The sequence below is a fragment of the Cyprinus carpio genome, chromosome B18, assembly GCF_018340385.1.
Source record: "Cyprinus carpio isolate SPL01 chromosome B18, ASM1834038v1, whole genome shotgun sequence".
NCBI lineage: Eukaryota > Metazoa > Chordata > Actinopteri > Cypriniformes > Cyprinidae > Cyprinus > Cyprinus carpio.
This window is the reverse complement of record NC_056614.1, coordinates 14930736-14946569: the sequence shown is the minus strand read 5'-3', so window position 1 is coordinate 14946569 and position 15834 is coordinate 14930736. Positions and strand designations below refer to the sequence as shown.

At 37.4% G+C, this 15834-nt stretch overlaps 1 protein-coding gene across 4 annotated transcripts in view; it reads right to left on the bottom strand.

Moving 5' to 3' along the window:
• Positions 1 to 906: 906 nt before the first annotated feature.
• LOC109110521 (chromodomain-helicase-DNA-binding protein 2) overlaps positions 907 to 15834 on the bottom strand; it is a 37426-nt gene continuing 22498 nt past the window's right edge. For 2 of the 4 annotated variants that reach the window (XM_042743975.1, XM_042743974.1), the window contains 22 exons: positions 15375 to 15563; positions 15036 to 15198; positions 14800 to 14952; positions 13619 to 13690; positions 12444 to 12593; positions 12172 to 12320; positions 11868 to 12057; positions 11607 to 11774; positions 9474 to 9643; positions 9349 to 9390; positions 8401 to 8540; positions 8164 to 8302; positions 7262 to 7412; positions 7031 to 7153; positions 6638 to 6754; positions 6372 to 6509; positions 5133 to 5249; positions 4867 to 5045; positions 4679 to 4778; positions 4407 to 4602; positions 2883 to 3126; positions 907 to 2767 (listed from right to left, as the gene is read on the bottom strand). In XM_042743975.1, coding sequence (XP_042599909.1) covers positions 2467 to 2767; positions 2883 to 3126; positions 4407 to 4602; positions 4679 to 4778; positions 4867 to 5045; positions 5133 to 5249; positions 6372 to 6509; positions 6638 to 6754; positions 7031 to 7153; positions 7262 to 7412; positions 8164 to 8302; positions 8401 to 8540; positions 9349 to 9390; positions 9474 to 9643; positions 11607 to 11774; positions 11868 to 12057; positions 12172 to 12320; positions 12444 to 12593; positions 13619 to 13690; positions 14800 to 14952; positions 15036 to 15198; positions 15375 to 15563 — 3391 coding nt within the window. In that variant the 3' untranslated portion in view covers positions 907 to 2466. Of the gene's footprint in view, positions 2768 to 2882; positions 3127 to 4406; positions 4603 to 4678; positions 4779 to 4866; positions 5046 to 5132; positions 5250 to 6371; positions 6510 to 6637; positions 6755 to 7030; positions 7154 to 7261; positions 7413 to 8163; positions 8303 to 8400; positions 8541 to 8800; positions 8859 to 9348; positions 9391 to 9473; positions 9644 to 11071; positions 11202 to 11606; positions 11775 to 11867; positions 12058 to 12171; positions 12321 to 12443; positions 12594 to 13618; positions 13691 to 14799; positions 14953 to 15035; positions 15199 to 15374; positions 15564 to 15834 lie in introns of those variants that run through there. The other 2 variants (XM_042743976.1, XR_006157088.1) reach the window with 2 other exon arrangements.

The following is a 15834-nucleotide window of genomic DNA, read 5'->3' as shown; positions in this document are numbered from 1 at the left end:
CATTGTCCTTCAGGCAGTCACACTGTCATGATCTCCTGATGGCAAAGGCAAAAGGGCTTTTCTGTCTTTGAACGTGGCAGGAACGCGCCATCGCTGCCGAGGTTGGACGCAATAAGACCTCTTAAAAGATTCTGAGTTATGGGACAAAAAAAAAAGTCAAGTTTGACGCCCCTGCACAACCTGAAGCTCTATTTTCCCATTGAAGGAAAAAGCACCTTAGATCATGATGGAGCCTCCTCCACTGTGCTGCATAGAAAACATCTCCAGTGGGATCTTTTGTCATGCCAGTAAGCCATCACGACCGTCCAGGTTAATTTTCTTTCTCGTCAGAGAATAAAACTTTCTTCCACCTTTCAATGTCACATGTTTGGTGCTCCCTATTAAATTCGGGCAAGTTTGTGAGTTTGGAGGAGACGTGGCTTTTGAAGACGTTACTTACAACCTGGTTACAATCCACCATTGCAAAATGCAAATACTTGTAATGTTCCCCCCGGTTTAAAGAATTTGTTCAGGAGTGTATTATTCCCTTATCATTTTAATCACTTAAATCTGTTATTAATGTTAAAGCCTGTTGAAAACAATATAAAATATACAATATGGAGTTAAGGAAGAGTCTCACCTTAGCAATTCGCGCCATTCCTCTCAGACTCCCAGTGCACGTGATGAAGACAGGAGCGCGAACATCCGGACCAATTAAACGTTTTTTTTTTTTTCTTACATTTGATAATTTCGAGGATTCTTCCTAAATATCACCTTAAATTAATGGAAATGAATGAAAATAAATAAAATAAATCCAAGTTGGTCAACTTGTTGAAACTGCATGAAGACTGCAGTTGACATAGGTTGCATAAAACTAGTTATAAAAACTGCAATTAGTTTTAATTATCACTGAATAACAAAAGCAGATTGTCCATGATGTAGGAAAGTTTAATACATATAGGTATATAAACATATGTACAGTACAATTAATCTGAACAGTGGCTTTTCACAAATATAAATTACTTTAAATTGGCTTGTTTCAAAGCTTAACATGTCCGTGGAGTGTGAGCAGGAGCTTGGGTGGGAAAGTAGCACATGTTCAGTATTCCATATTTCACCAGCTCACCTGCTCTCCTAGTCCTGCCACCATGATATTTTGGAATTGAGCACACCACATTGTTCCCCACTCACCAGAGCTGGCTTTACATGCACTCAGTTAAAATTCCATTCTGGCAAACGTTTTGAAATTGTACACAACAGCATAATACTGCATCATTTCCGACCGCTTAACATCCTTATACCAATCCGGTGTTTGAATCTACACAAGAATAAGGCACAGATGGAAAAACACATCAAATAAACAATCAATGAACAGTATCTACCAGCATGCCAGTCTGTCAACGTTTTGGCACAAAATCTGGTTCACCAAAAATAGCTTAACCCCCACCCACTCTGTCCATTCATACAGTACTCACATTTCCACTTAAAGGTCAACGGTATCAGCATTTCAGCACACTTATACTGAGAAAACAACTCAACAAAACATGAAAATCAGATTCGGATAACGTCTACCATTACTACATACTCAAAATCGAGCAAGTACTGTCCTTTTAGTGCAATAAAAAGATGCAACAGTACAAGCACTGACCATAAAGTGGACTTAAGTGGTGCCAAGTGTTGCAGATATAAGAAAATAAAAACAAAGATAGCTTACGTGTTATGATTATCTAGTGTTCTGACAAGGTCTTCATAGACCCTGAATACTGTTTAGCCTTTTTTTTCCTTCTTTGTTTTTAAAACAAGGCTACTGTCCTCCAACAGGGCAATATTAACAAGTGGCGGGTCTGCAATAGCAAAGACGCATTTCGCGGACTCGATAATTCGAGAAAAACAATTCCAGTAATTGTTGCTCATCACACAAGACAAAAGACAAAAATGTACATGTAATTACTTGATTTTCTTTCCTCAAAATGACGTACGATCACAGGGGTCTGGGCATTTCAGAAAGCAAAAGCGACAGTTTCGAAGAGCTCAACAAAATTATGAATCAACATCTGAAGGTGCAATTAAAACGATTCCTTTTTTCTCCTCCCACAAAGGCTACTTTCATGAAAAAAATCATTTTTTGCACAAACCAAAATAACACGAAAGCAAAAAGACATGAACATCAAAGAAAAGTTCGCTTTGGGGATATTCCCTTTCTGCTAATGTCTCTCAACAAAGACCAAATACATGAGGCACTTTCTAACTTAGGCATACTTCAACACTTCATCAAGTTCAATCATAGTCCATAGGACTAACCATGCTTTGTTCTGTCTCCTCAGTCCAAAATGGCTGACTTAACCTGGTTGTGAAACCTAGAAGAGAGCGGAGGACACAGTGGCGATAAAGAGGAGCTTGGTGGAAGCTCCATTTATTGCCTAAGGTGGCCTTTCTGACACATCCTTTGGCAGTACAGACCGTCCCTGCACTAACCAAGTATTCACCTCACGTCTTCCTGTTGTTCCAATTAAAGTCCGTCACAGGTTTCTGCTCTGCAGTTCTTTCCATAGCAGGTGAGATGGGCTCAAGGGGGGATTTCTGAGACTGAGGTGAACGGGGGTCAAGCAGGGGTGGGGGTTTGTCAGGGTGGAAGGGGCGGTAGTGATCGGGCCCCATGGGGCCATGGTTTCCAGGGGGTCCCCTGTGGTCCGGCATCCTTCTGAAGTCCTGTGGATGCCCTCCTCCACCTGGGTGATAGTTCGGGGAGCGGTATTCATCGGAACGCCTTCTCTTAGGGTCTGGATGTCTGAAAACAAAAAGCTAAATTTTAGTCCTACAGCTCTACACACAACAACACAGTTTTGGGTATGAGGATGGGTTGTAAACGTTAACAGATTTAATAAAAAGCTACTCTTACTCACCTGTCATAATAGTCTCTATGGCCACGATGATCTCTATCATTACCATACTCATAGGGTCGTTTGCGAGGGGATCCGCTGTTGCGGTAACCTCCTGAGCTGCGATAGTCACCATGAGGACGACGGTCACCGTAATGATGGTCCTTGTACCTGTGAGTGTCATACGGGTGATGCCGATCCCCTTGCCAGGACTGATTGCTGTTACCTGGGTAGCTGTACTTGCGGTCTCTTTGCCAGTCTCCCCTATCTGTTAAAAGATGCACAAGGTACCAAATGAGACCAAATGAAATTGTAAATGACATCATTTATGACTGTACAAAAAATATCTGATATCCAAACCAGAATAATAGTAGCTATGTGATGTAGCTATACGGTTTCTGGGTCCAAGCCTCTACTCCATTTTAAATGAGAATACTTTCTCAGAAGTCATTTATGAGCACTATTCGGTTAGTAGGGCCCTATGAAATCTATTAAAAAATAAAAATTTAATTAGTAAATTAATTTAAATTAAATTAAATAATGAAATAAATTAAGTAAATTAAATAAATTACAATGTTATTATTCAAAAAGCATGTCTAATTAATTGAATTCATGAAACCTACACAATTTATTATTAGTTTAACAAAAATTACATATTTAAGGCCCTATGATTTTTTTTTAAATTCAGTTCTATTTTTTTTTTTTTTTACAAAATACTATTGTCTATTATTTTTCTGGAAACTATTTTATGTTTACATTAAATTGTAATAATCAAAAGCATCTCTAATTAATTGATTTTAGATATAAAAAAAAATATTATTATTTTCTTTCTTTTTCTTTTTTTTTTTCCAGAAATAATGTGTTGTGTATTTACATTTTTCTGCTAAATAAATTCTGGTGAAAATTTTTTCATGGTAAATATTCCTTAAAAAATATGTTTAATTCCTATTACTAGTAGTGATACTATCATTACATTAAGTAATACATTTGTCACAGTTTCTTCAAGTTAATCAAACTTTTATTTTGACTGGTTGCTATGAAGACCTTCAAGTTTCTGATTGTATATTATATGACTATAGTTTTCCCTCAAAAGAAATGGTAAAATCCTCATGAATTGGCTCTCAGAGCATGTGTTCATGTACTCATATTGAGACAGCAGAGGCTGAAAACACTGTGTAGTAAATGAAACCACGTGTCTACGTCGTTCATTCACAGGGACATGCAGAACATGCAGGATTCATATCTAAATAGTCTTTTTGCAGCTTAATATTCACAGACACTAATCCATATCGTGTTTTGATTTAATTGTACTGACTTACTTTTGATTCATCCATCCAAAATTTGACAAATTCCGTGACATTTCATGTTATACAGTAGATTCCATATTTATAACTTGATTCTGTGTTTTCAACATCACGGAAATCATAGGGTCCTGGTTTAATAGTACTACAGCACAATGTGAATGCAATAAGCTGTGTGTTTTTCCTGATCTAAAAGAGCGTTTGGACCCCAAAACGGTGACACTTGATGGACTGTTGCATCTCTCACCGTCATTAGGAAAGTGCCTTTTATTGGGCTGGTTGTACTCTCTGTGGTGGGCGTGAGGGGGAGGTCCAGGCAGATGGTTGACTGGAGGATGGGGTTTGGGTGCATGCGGGGTTCCTGCAGAGTCCCGACTAGATCCAGACGGTTCTGGTCTGAAGGGTTTTTTCTTGGCAGGATCATCTTTCTTCTTTTGCTCTTTCTGTAAAAGGATCAAGTGAGTAAGTGGTACACGAGGAGAACAATGTCATTGAGAACTGTGAATTTAAGATGCTTACCTCTTCTTCCTGGGAGCGCTTCTTTTGAGCCATCTTATACAGCTTGTGCAGTTTCCGGGCACCAAACTCAGTAAATTTAGAAACAAAAATCCAGAGGTTTCTGACAAATTAAAAAAGCATGGTTGAATATACTGTCCAAATCTAATGGGAACTCTTGGAATCGGATGTGTAATGTGTAGTTGAGATACCTGCGCCAGGTCTTGACGTGCTCTGGGTCACTGTACGATTTAAGGCACTCTGTGATGCGGTCTCCGATCTTTAGCAGGCAGGTACGAGTGTGCTGCAGCTGCTCCTGCACTGACAGCCCCTCGTCTGGCTTATCCAACTGCTTCAGAGCCTTCTTCACCGGCCTCATCCGCTCCTTACACTGCATACACATTAAACATTATTGACATACTTCTGTGTACATCACGACTAGTGAAGGGAAGATTAAAATGAGAATTTTAACACTCACAATGCTGAATGTTTCCTGGTCCAGCTCATCATCTTCCTCTCCAATTGGTACAGGCTCACTTCCTGCAGTGATGTGCACAGGGCCTTGAGCTTTCTTCCCTCTTCCTCCTGGTTTGGCCTGAAAATGTGAGAAGTTGAGAAGCACACTGACACATGATATAACTTAATTATGTACAGATTTAGTCTAATCCATCTTGGATTTAAAAAAAGTAATCTAATTGTCAAAAACAGACAAACTAATGCTTTTATATTAATAACACCGATAATTTAACTTAATTTAAAGGGTTACTCCAACCCAAAGTGAAAAATTTGTCATTAATCACTTACCCCAATGTTGTTCCAAACCCGTAAAAGCTCCATTCATCTTTGGAACACAATTTAATATACTTTGGATGAAAACTGGAAGGCCTGTGACTGTCCCATAGACTGCAAAGTAAATAACAGTGTCAAGGTCCATAAAAGGTATGAAAGTCGTTGTCAGAATACTCCATCTGCCATCAGACGTGGAATCTGGGTTATATGAAGCGACGGGAACACTTTTTGTAAGCGAAGAAAACAAAAATAATGAATTTATTTAATAATTCCTGTCAACAGTCTCCTCTGTGTCTCTCCATATGTATCATCCGCGCCACAAGGATGCGCTGTTTTCTTTCAAATCAAAGCTAAATACACACAGAAACAGCGCATCCTTGTGGCGCAAAAGAGCATACACAGCATATGGGTGATATGGAGAGACACAGAGGAGACTGTTTACAGGAATTGTTGAATAAAGTTATTTTTTATTGTTAGATGTTATTGTTTTCTTCGCTTACAAAAAGTGTTCCCGTCACTTCATATAACCCAGATTGCAAGTCCGATGGCAGATGGCGTATTCTGACGACGACTTTCATACCTTTTATGGACCTTGACACTGTTATTTACTTGGCAGTCTATGGGACAGTCACAGGCCTCCCGGTTTTCATCCAAAATATCTTAAATTGTGTTCCGAAGACGAACGGAGCTTTTTTTACGGGTTTGGAACGACATGGGGGTAAGTGATTAATGACAACATTTTCATTTTGGGGTGGAGTATCCCTTTAAGTCTAAATCATGAGTTTGAGTCAACCCGTTGATCTAAGAAATGAACAACCATATTGTGCACAGGATGACAGTGAAACATGATACTTAAGTCCAAGTTTCTAAAGGAAATGTTCTCATGCTGAAACATAATACTGCAGACTCTGATGCCATATAAAAATACCTTCTCTTTTTTGGACTTTGAACGCTTTTTGTCTTTGTCCCCCTCCTTCTCTTTTTTAGGAGTTCCTGTTTTTTCTTTGTTCTCTTTGTTATCCTTTTTCTGTTTCTTCTTTGTGGGTGATTTTTCAGCTCCATCGTCCTGGAAAACGAGAGAATTGTAAATATGCAGCCTAACTGGTTAGTGCTGTGGATTTGATGTCTTTATATCTTTACTTTAACAAATCGGTTTCGTTATATAGGTGATACGATGCAATAAAAGGAACATACCTTCACCTCTCCCTCTTCTGACAGGTTGTCGGAGAGACGAGGAGAGGTGATTTCATTGACCAGATCATTGTTAGGGGCCTTGTTCTTCATTCGAGGTTTCCTCTTTCTGGGTTTGGTCTGAGAGGTGGGAATATACAACGAATGAAAATGCCATTAAATATATTGGCTGAAACTGATCTTTAGTACATGATAAGACCACCTATTTTTCAAAATGCCTTTGCTAACACATTTTTTGCTTAAAGATGCTGGCCCACCAAAAAGTTATTTAATCCTTACATCCACTTTAAGGACTACTATTGTTTGTTTGGTATACTACAATACCATATTGTCCTCCAAACCACTAGGTGGCGCAAGTCCAAAAACCTGCAAACCTGAAAAACCCACAATCCTTACCTCATCTCCCGTTTTAGCAGAATCTTGGCTTTCTTGCTCCTTCTTCAGCATCTTAAGCAAGTAGTCTGCTCGCATCTGTAACTGCTTTGCCTGAGGTTTCTTATCAGGGTCATCTAGGAGAATCTACGAATAAAGACAACAGGACATTTGAGGTCAGGTAAGGCACACTTGCAAATTGTTGATGCTGCTTATTTAATTGTGAGCGAGCAATAATTTGACTTAATAATGTACCTTCTCAGAAAGTTTGAGATCAGGATCGGTCTTGATCAGGTCCCAGTTGGCGTAGCCGTGTTCATAGATACCCAGTAACAGTTGTGTGTCATCATGAATATCCCAGTCTACGTCAAAGTGTGGAGTCTTCACCCGACAGGTCAGCTGAAATCTAGCCAAATGGAAAACTTCACTTACTCTACATTTTATACCTTATTTATAAATGCATCAGTGGTGGGAAAACTTCATAATCAAATCCTTGAAAAATGCATTTGACGCAATTAGAATTGAAATTGGCTGTCTATCATAAAAAGAAGAAATTGACAGAAAATGTAAAGTAACAGCAGAGAAAATCCATTAGTCCATTAGATTGTGATTTTATTCTGATTTTCTCAACTGTTAAAATATTTTCAATACAGTCGAAATATACCACATTGTGTTCAGACAACTTTATACATTTTGGCAGACAAGTTTAAGTCTATAAACATTTACTGATTATATAATATTGAGTAAACTGGATAATTCTTTGATAACTGATTATATCCTCTATATGTCGTATGCATTTAAAATGTACTAAATCAAATAATTATAATACTGAAATCTAAATGATTAAAAACTACATAGTGCAGCTTTCAGATTTTTTTTCTAATTTTACCTCCTTAAATTGGATTCCTTAAATTCTAGATTATGTTTTTCTACCTCAATTCAACAGCCTCAACTGAACTGGGGTTTAAAATACATTCTCAAATCAATTTTGAATGGTGCACCAGCCTGGAATGGATATTTATTTGGACTCAAATTGAAGTTCCCCAATAAACCCATCAAATCATATTCAAGGGGCTTGATTAAATCTCCACCCAGCAACTCAACTATGTACTATATTATGAAAAATTATCTTTAATATAGTTTTCATTAGGACTTACTTGTTTCTTTCAGCAGGATTTGAAGGCACAACTTTATGTAGTGGTTCAAACTCCTCTTCGTGCTGGATAATAGACTTAGCATTGACCTGAACTCCAGAGATCTTTATGTTAATGCCTCGTCTTTTCCCCGGGCCTTTAGCTGCAACAAAGAAATAATACAAATGAAAGATGATTAAAAAAAAAAAAAAGGAAATGAATCACTCTTCTTACTCAGCACTGCTATTAACATTCACACACCTTCCACAGGATTTTCTTTCATGTGCTCCTCATGCTCCTGCACTGCAGTCACACAGGTGTTGTGCACCAGTTCCCCCAGTCTCTTCAGGTCTGCAATGGACTTATCCACCAGCTCAGAGTCACGGGCAATCGCCTCCAACCTGTACAAAACAAAATTGTTTCTGTTAATTGAAATAAATCTGAATTAAAATATGAATATTAGATGAAAAACAAACAGGTCAACAATTCAAATTTTTGTTTAAATTTTAAGTTTAAATACTAAAAACTAAAACTGAAATCATGTAAATGAAAGCTAAATAAAAAAATATATACAAGCAAAAATAAAAGACAAAATCAAAAAGTATAGCAATGGAATATAAAACAAAATATTAATAAATAGTATAATAGTATATAAATAATACTAACATAACCTTGTTCAGTACTGCTTCTCACTGGACTGCATCATTAAAAAAAGAGAACTAAAAACATAACTAATTATTAAAGACATGGTTCACCCAAAAATTGTAATTAGCATTATGTACTTGTTATTTCTTCATTACTGTTTTTTTTTATTTTTTTATTACTGTGAGAAGACATGATGCCAACCCTCAGACAACATACAAAATGACCAAATTTTGCTATAAGTTTAATCGTAACATATAATCATTGCTGTTAATAGTGCTCACCGTCTGTTTGATTACATGACATTAACTACTTGCTTGATTTTTACCGTACATTTCGGTCATATGGACATCAACTTGAGATAGTCACCACTAATAAGCTATTACTAAAAATAATGTAGAAACTTTAATTTTCTGTAAAGCTGCTTTGCAACGATTTGAATAATCAAAAGCTCTGTACAAATAAACTTCAACTGAACACAATTGAGGGTGACCTATTCCTTTATATAGAAAATAACATTTGGAATTCCAACAAAAAAATATAATTTCTGATCATAGTATTTCTTACCTCTCAAGCGGAGCTCCAAATTTCTTGTATGCTTTTATAAACCTACAATAAATAGACCATTAAGTAAATGAAATGTTTACAGCAAAGCCCTCTTAAATGAGTAAGTGGATGTTAAGTTATAGCACCTGCGGATCTCTGCGTCAGTAAATCCCTCCACATTGTTTTTGCGAGCTCTCGGCCTGCCTCTTCGCTTGGGCCGTTTGTCATCCTCACTATCATCTGTTTCACTGTCTGAAGCCGAGGATCTGTGCTTCAGTTTGGATCCCACGTCGCTGTCGCTGTCATTGGCCTGCGCCTGAAATCACCACGATACAGCTTTTACAAAATGCACTTTGGACATATCCTTGCAGAATGTATTTTTCTTGAATTCTCTCCATGCATAGATTAGGAATATTAAAACAGTGTTTTCACTGAATATTTTGTGGACGTCTCTGTTCTGCTCTGGATTAAATCATCTCTAGCGTAACGCAAGAGTAATGACCATGTGACACACATGGCCTTATCGCCGGGGAGTCCACTGCTCTGTAAAATTTAATGACTCATTTCCAAAAGCTACGATGCCACATACTTCAACATGTGCTGCCATCACATGGGAATGCAGCGTGTGGCTATAAAATGTAATGAGTCATTACAGCCTGCGCAAGATATTATGGATCCAGCTCAAGGAGAGGATAAAAGTGCTGAAAAGCCACAGGGAGTACTTCACAGTATACTATGTACATTTATGTTACTGATACACACGTATAGTATAAATGCATGCTGATAAGTGAATTGTGTCTGTTTACAGAGCTGAAAATGATTTTAAGCCTTCTGCAAAAAAAAAAAAAAAAAAAAAAGTGTCTCATGTAAGACATGTACAGGTCATATTTCACCGAAAATCAAAAAGAAAAAAAAAAGTACATAGGGTTGTATACAGATAATGTAGCCTTTTTTTTTTCATTTTTAAAAAAGGTCTCTTAAGCTCAACAGGCCTGCATTTATTAGATCCAAAATATAGTAAAAGTAAAGTAAGTGTTTTCCATTTCAATGTTTTTTAAAACAGCTGAGCTGCTTAATATTTTCCTGAAAACAGTGATTTTTAGACTTTTTCTGCAGGACACTGTTATAAACAGAACATTTTAAAGAACGAAATTTATTCGAAATAGAAATATTTTGTAAAATTACTTTTGAAAGGCAGTGTATATTTGATTTAGAAGTATTGAGACTATTAATTTTTTGTATTAATTTACCTAGATAACACCATATACTCCACTACTGTGGATTCTATAAAAGCATATTTTAAGCTGGCACAAGCCTTGACAGTACATGAAAATTAGTGGTTGACGGATATATTACCAAGGCCAATATATCGGCCGATATTTGACATTTTTCAAGTATCAGCATCGGCCAACAAGTTTTTCTGTTTGGCTGATGTGTTTGAGGCGGGGCTTTTATTTTGATGGCGCTGAGAATGGCAGAGCCTGCGCACGCAGTGCTCACATTCTCCCTCTTGTTCGCTGTTGTCATTTAACATGGATAGAAGTCTGTCTAATAATTAGATAGAACTGTTAAACAAAGAAATTAAAATGTGTACAAAAAAGTACACATTGCTTTTACATCATTAGTAAAAGAAAGGCAAACGTTATAATACTTTCTCGTTTGCCATCAGCATTCAGCAGATACACATTTTTATTATCATTTAAACAAATCTTTGAATGACTAACGAATATTTTATTTCACAAACCTTGCAAACTTAGTAGAATCCAGCTGTGAGATCTTGTGAAGTGTGCATTTGTAAATTGCCTGATCACATGTTCTCTGCGTGACGGTCGGTCCGTGTGAATTGAATACGAACAGGGGGAGGTTCAGCTTCACTGGAGACGTGTAATCGACAAACTTTAACCTCATGATATCAAACTATGCTGTGCTTTATCCGTTTGCCCACTGCCATATTCATGTCATTTTTACTGTATGCTGTATGTAAAATGAGTGTTACCTTGGCTTTATTTGAAAAAATATGATTCACAATACACACAAACTTCCCAGAATACCGAGTGCCCTTTTGGTTAGTGTTTACTTCCTTTTTAATTATATTTTTATTAAATATTTATTTAAATTTCTTAAACATTAATTAAAATAAATAAAATGACATCAGCTTTATATCAGCCATCATTGCTTTCCAAGATATCGGCACTGGCTGTCAAAAAACCAAAATCAGTCGACCACTAATGAAAATACAGGCAGTAACCACTTCAGGTAACCTAGAAGCACCTCCTTACCCTCTTTTTAGATCTGCTTCTGGGCAGCATGTAGATGTCTTCCATCTCCTTCTGCTTCTGCTCTTCCTCCACCTTCCGCCGCTGCTCCTCTGGAATGATCTCGTCCCAGTCGCGTATAGGCTTCTCCTCAAGATCTGGTGTGCTTTCATCCATGGTGAAGTTAGCAACCTATCAGAAGGAAAACACACAGCTCAAGCTAGGCCAAGGCTCAGGAGAAAATATGCTTCATGACATTAAAAGTTTGAATAGACTCTTGAGTACCTTAAACTGTGACAGAAGCTCGTCTGTAGCACTAGATCCTTGATCGCTCTCTCTGGTTTCAGCAAGCCGCAAGATCTCATCAATGTCCATTTCCTGTGGTTCTGATTCCTCCCCCTCAGGTTCCTTAAACAGATCCTCTGCTCCAAACTTCAAGATTGCTGTCAATTCTTCTTTACCGAAGGGGTTTGAACTGGAGATGGAGATGAACACACAGGCATACATCATGTGTTATATGTTTAATACATGCTTAAAACAACAGTCTGATAAGAGAAATTTACTTTTTTTAACTACTTAATATTCTCACTTTGAATTTCCGGAGCTGTTATCCAGTACGGTTCGCCCAGTGGTGTCCATCCTCTGAATCACAAGATGGTCTAGTACCATCTTCTTTTTGGCTCTTTCAATAATGTCTTCCTCCACTGTGCCTTTTGTGACCAGACGATAGATATTCACCTATGCAAAGAACCCCAAAATATATTTAATTGCAGTCTATTTATGCTACTTATGACACTATCTCATACTCCTGCAGAAGTATGTGCGGTTACACATTAGGTCAAAGATTCGTGCTCTACCTACTTGCTTTTTCTGGCCAATTCTGTGGGCTCTGGCCTGGGCTTGAAGATCATTTTGTGGGTTCCAGTCTGAGTCAAAGATAACCACTGTGTCGGCAGAAGCTAGGTTAATGCCAAGCCCTCCAGCTCGGGTGGACAGCAGGAAACAGAAGTCCTGTTAAAGACCGTGGACAGTTAGAACAAGAACGAACTGCACTGTGATGAATGCTTAAATCTATTTATCCTATTCCAGGTTAATATGCATAAAAACTGGATAATAGCCTATGCAATGGTATAAAACAGCAGGCAGGTGGAGTGATTGTTAGGAAGCCATCTTTTTGCTTTTGTATTATTTTTAGTGACATTAGTGGCACAGAAGTTACATTACCAAAAATCAATATTATATAAATTATCAATTAGCCTTATGGAACCTAAAGGCTGAGCTAAAAACAAATGTACTGTATACAGTATACTTCATATTCTATTGTAGGAGTTACATTATGTGTTAGAAACTTATTTTGCTTCATGATTTTTGCATTATTTTTAGTGACATTAATGGCACAGAATTTGCATCACTATTTAAATACAAAGCAACCCTATATGAAATATAAAATAGACCTTAGGGGAACCTCAAACATCAATATATTGTATATACATTATATTTATGACTTACATTCCTTGTTAGAAAACCTTTTTTTTTCCTTTGCAGTTTTTACTTATTTTTGGTGACACTAGTGGTGCAGATGTTGCATCACTACTTAAATACAAAACAACCTCGTATTAAATCAACCTTATGCAACCCCAAACATCAATATATTGCATATACTGTGTATTTTAAGATTTAAATACACATCAGCCTTGTAGAACCTCATTTCACAAACTTATGAAACATTAACTTATACTGTATATTTAATGAGTTTACTGTAGAGTTAAAAAAAAAAAAAAAAAAAAAAAAAAAAAACCGTTTCAATCTGACAGAACTGTTTTTAACCCTTTATGAATTACATTTATATTCTTCTAATAATTACATAAGGCCTGTATTTCCCATGGATCAAGCATTCCCAGAACCAGTCAAGTGCCTTGTCAACTGAACTCTGACGCAGAGAGCTGACTGGAACATCACAACCATAGCAAATGCCTCCAGTCAGTGCAGCTCTGCCCAAACAAAACAAACATGCATACCACAGTTTAGGATCTTACCTCAGAGCCTTCTGCATTAAAGTGGTCCAGTGCTTGTTTTCTGAGCTCTCCCTTGATGGAGCCGTCCAAACGCTGAACATGAGAGAACACACAGATGGAATGTCAAAGCGTGGCACTCTGACCAAACTAGGGCACCTCAGCTGTACACCCATAAAATCCTAAAACCCCCTAAAAAGTCACCACAAAATTATGACGACACTGAGAATGTTTTGACAGACCAAAACAACATTAAGACGCAAGCTGTGCTAATGCTCAAAGCTGCACCAACCAAAAAAATAACCGAGGGATAAAAATAGGCTCGGGGAACTTGCTGTCTGAGCAGACGTACTGCAACCCTGACACATGATACCCTAAATCACCCGAGCAAGCTACACCTCTGAATGAATGTCTCCTAAATACAAATTGTCAACTGTACAAGGACACTAAGCAAGTGCATGCACATAATTTTGTAATCGAGTACTCGGTAGCACACAAAAAGAAGTATCACATTTTCCCGGAAAAACACATGAGTGTAAGTGCAGCACCAGGTCAAAATTTCACTGAAGGGAGAAAAGATGTGACTCAGATTGTGGAAAATATGGTAATCCAAATGCAAGTTAAAAAGACCTCAAGTATGCAATGTATTTTGTTTTATAACTGATAATGATTTTCATGCAAATTAACTTCAAAAACTTGTGTATGATTAAAAAATAACATAATAATAATAATAATAATAATAATAAAAGTGAATAAAATAAAATAAAATCCCCAAATTCGCCTCAAGTTTACAGAGAAATTAATTTCAAAAGTAGACTGCCACCATTAGCATAATAGAAGTATACAAACGTTGTCTCAATACAAAGTTTAACACATTCTTATTCAGAAAAGCAAGTAGTGAAAGTACAAAAAACACTGATAAGCGACCAAGTATCTTTTTAACTTTACAACAGATCCTTATACATTATTATTACTTTACATAATATGGAAATATTGCCACACGGCTTCATCTCTTAACGGCACATATCCACAGCACCACCCAGTGCATTCAGAGATCACTGCGAGATTTAGGTACAGGAATAATGCTTTTACTAGTCGGCCAGTCAATTACACATGTGCTTTCCTAGTAGACATCTTTCTAATTAGGGTTCATGGTGCTGTACAAATAAACAATTTAATACTTTGCAGTTCTGTTCAGATCATACCTGAAATGGATATCGTTTCAAAGACAGGTATTCAGCAAGGATGTCCAACATTCGGACCATCTGAGAGAAGATGAGCACACGGTTGCCTCTCTCCCTGAGACGCGTGAGAAGCTTGTCCAGCAGAACCAGTTTCCCACTGCCTCGCACCAAGCTCTGAACAAACATTAATAAACAAGCTCAAAAAAGACGTTGGTCAAAGAACAAAATGATTCTGTTCCAGTCTGGGAGAGTCATACCTGTAGGTGCTCATGTGTTTTTTCATTCTCGACCTCCTCTGGTTGTTTGATGAGAAAACCATGGTTACAGCATTTCTTCAGTTCCATGACAATGTTCAGAAAGCCAGAAGAGCTGCCTCTGGTGCCTTTAGACAAGGCTTTGTAGTTTCTTGTTAGGATCCATCTGAAAAGGTCACATTACAAATGAACAGCGATGAGATGGACAGATGTTCTCTGAACACTTGCATTCCAACTGCATACGGTCTTCAAGTCTGGAATCGAAATTTGGCTCAATCAAAGAGTTACAGGATTTAGAGAGCTATTGGAAAGAGGCATGAAACTGGATAAAACAGCACTCACTTGTAGAACTGTTTTTGCTGGGCAGACATGTCAACTCTGAGGATTTGCTCCACTTTAGCCGGCAGGGATTTCTCTACATCTTTCTTGACACGACGCAGTAGGAATGGCTCCAGAACTTTGTGGAGGCTCTGATAACCATTATCCCTGCCTTTACCATGCTCATCCTCAAAATCCTCCCAGGACTCAAACCTAATGGGAGGCAAAGTCAAAAACAAGGATTTTAAACATTTTGACACCAAGGACGCCCAAATATGATGACCCCCTAACTAAAATATAAAGGCAGCTCCATAAGCTCATGTTAAAAGACCCATTTATACTGTGTGAGTACATAATAAATATAATATTATAAAGAGCACTGCTTATTTCTTCAAGTAGGTAATTAATAATTCAAAGGGATAGTTCAGCAAAAAAAAAAAAATTCTGTCATCATTTACCAAACATCTGACGGCACCCATTGACA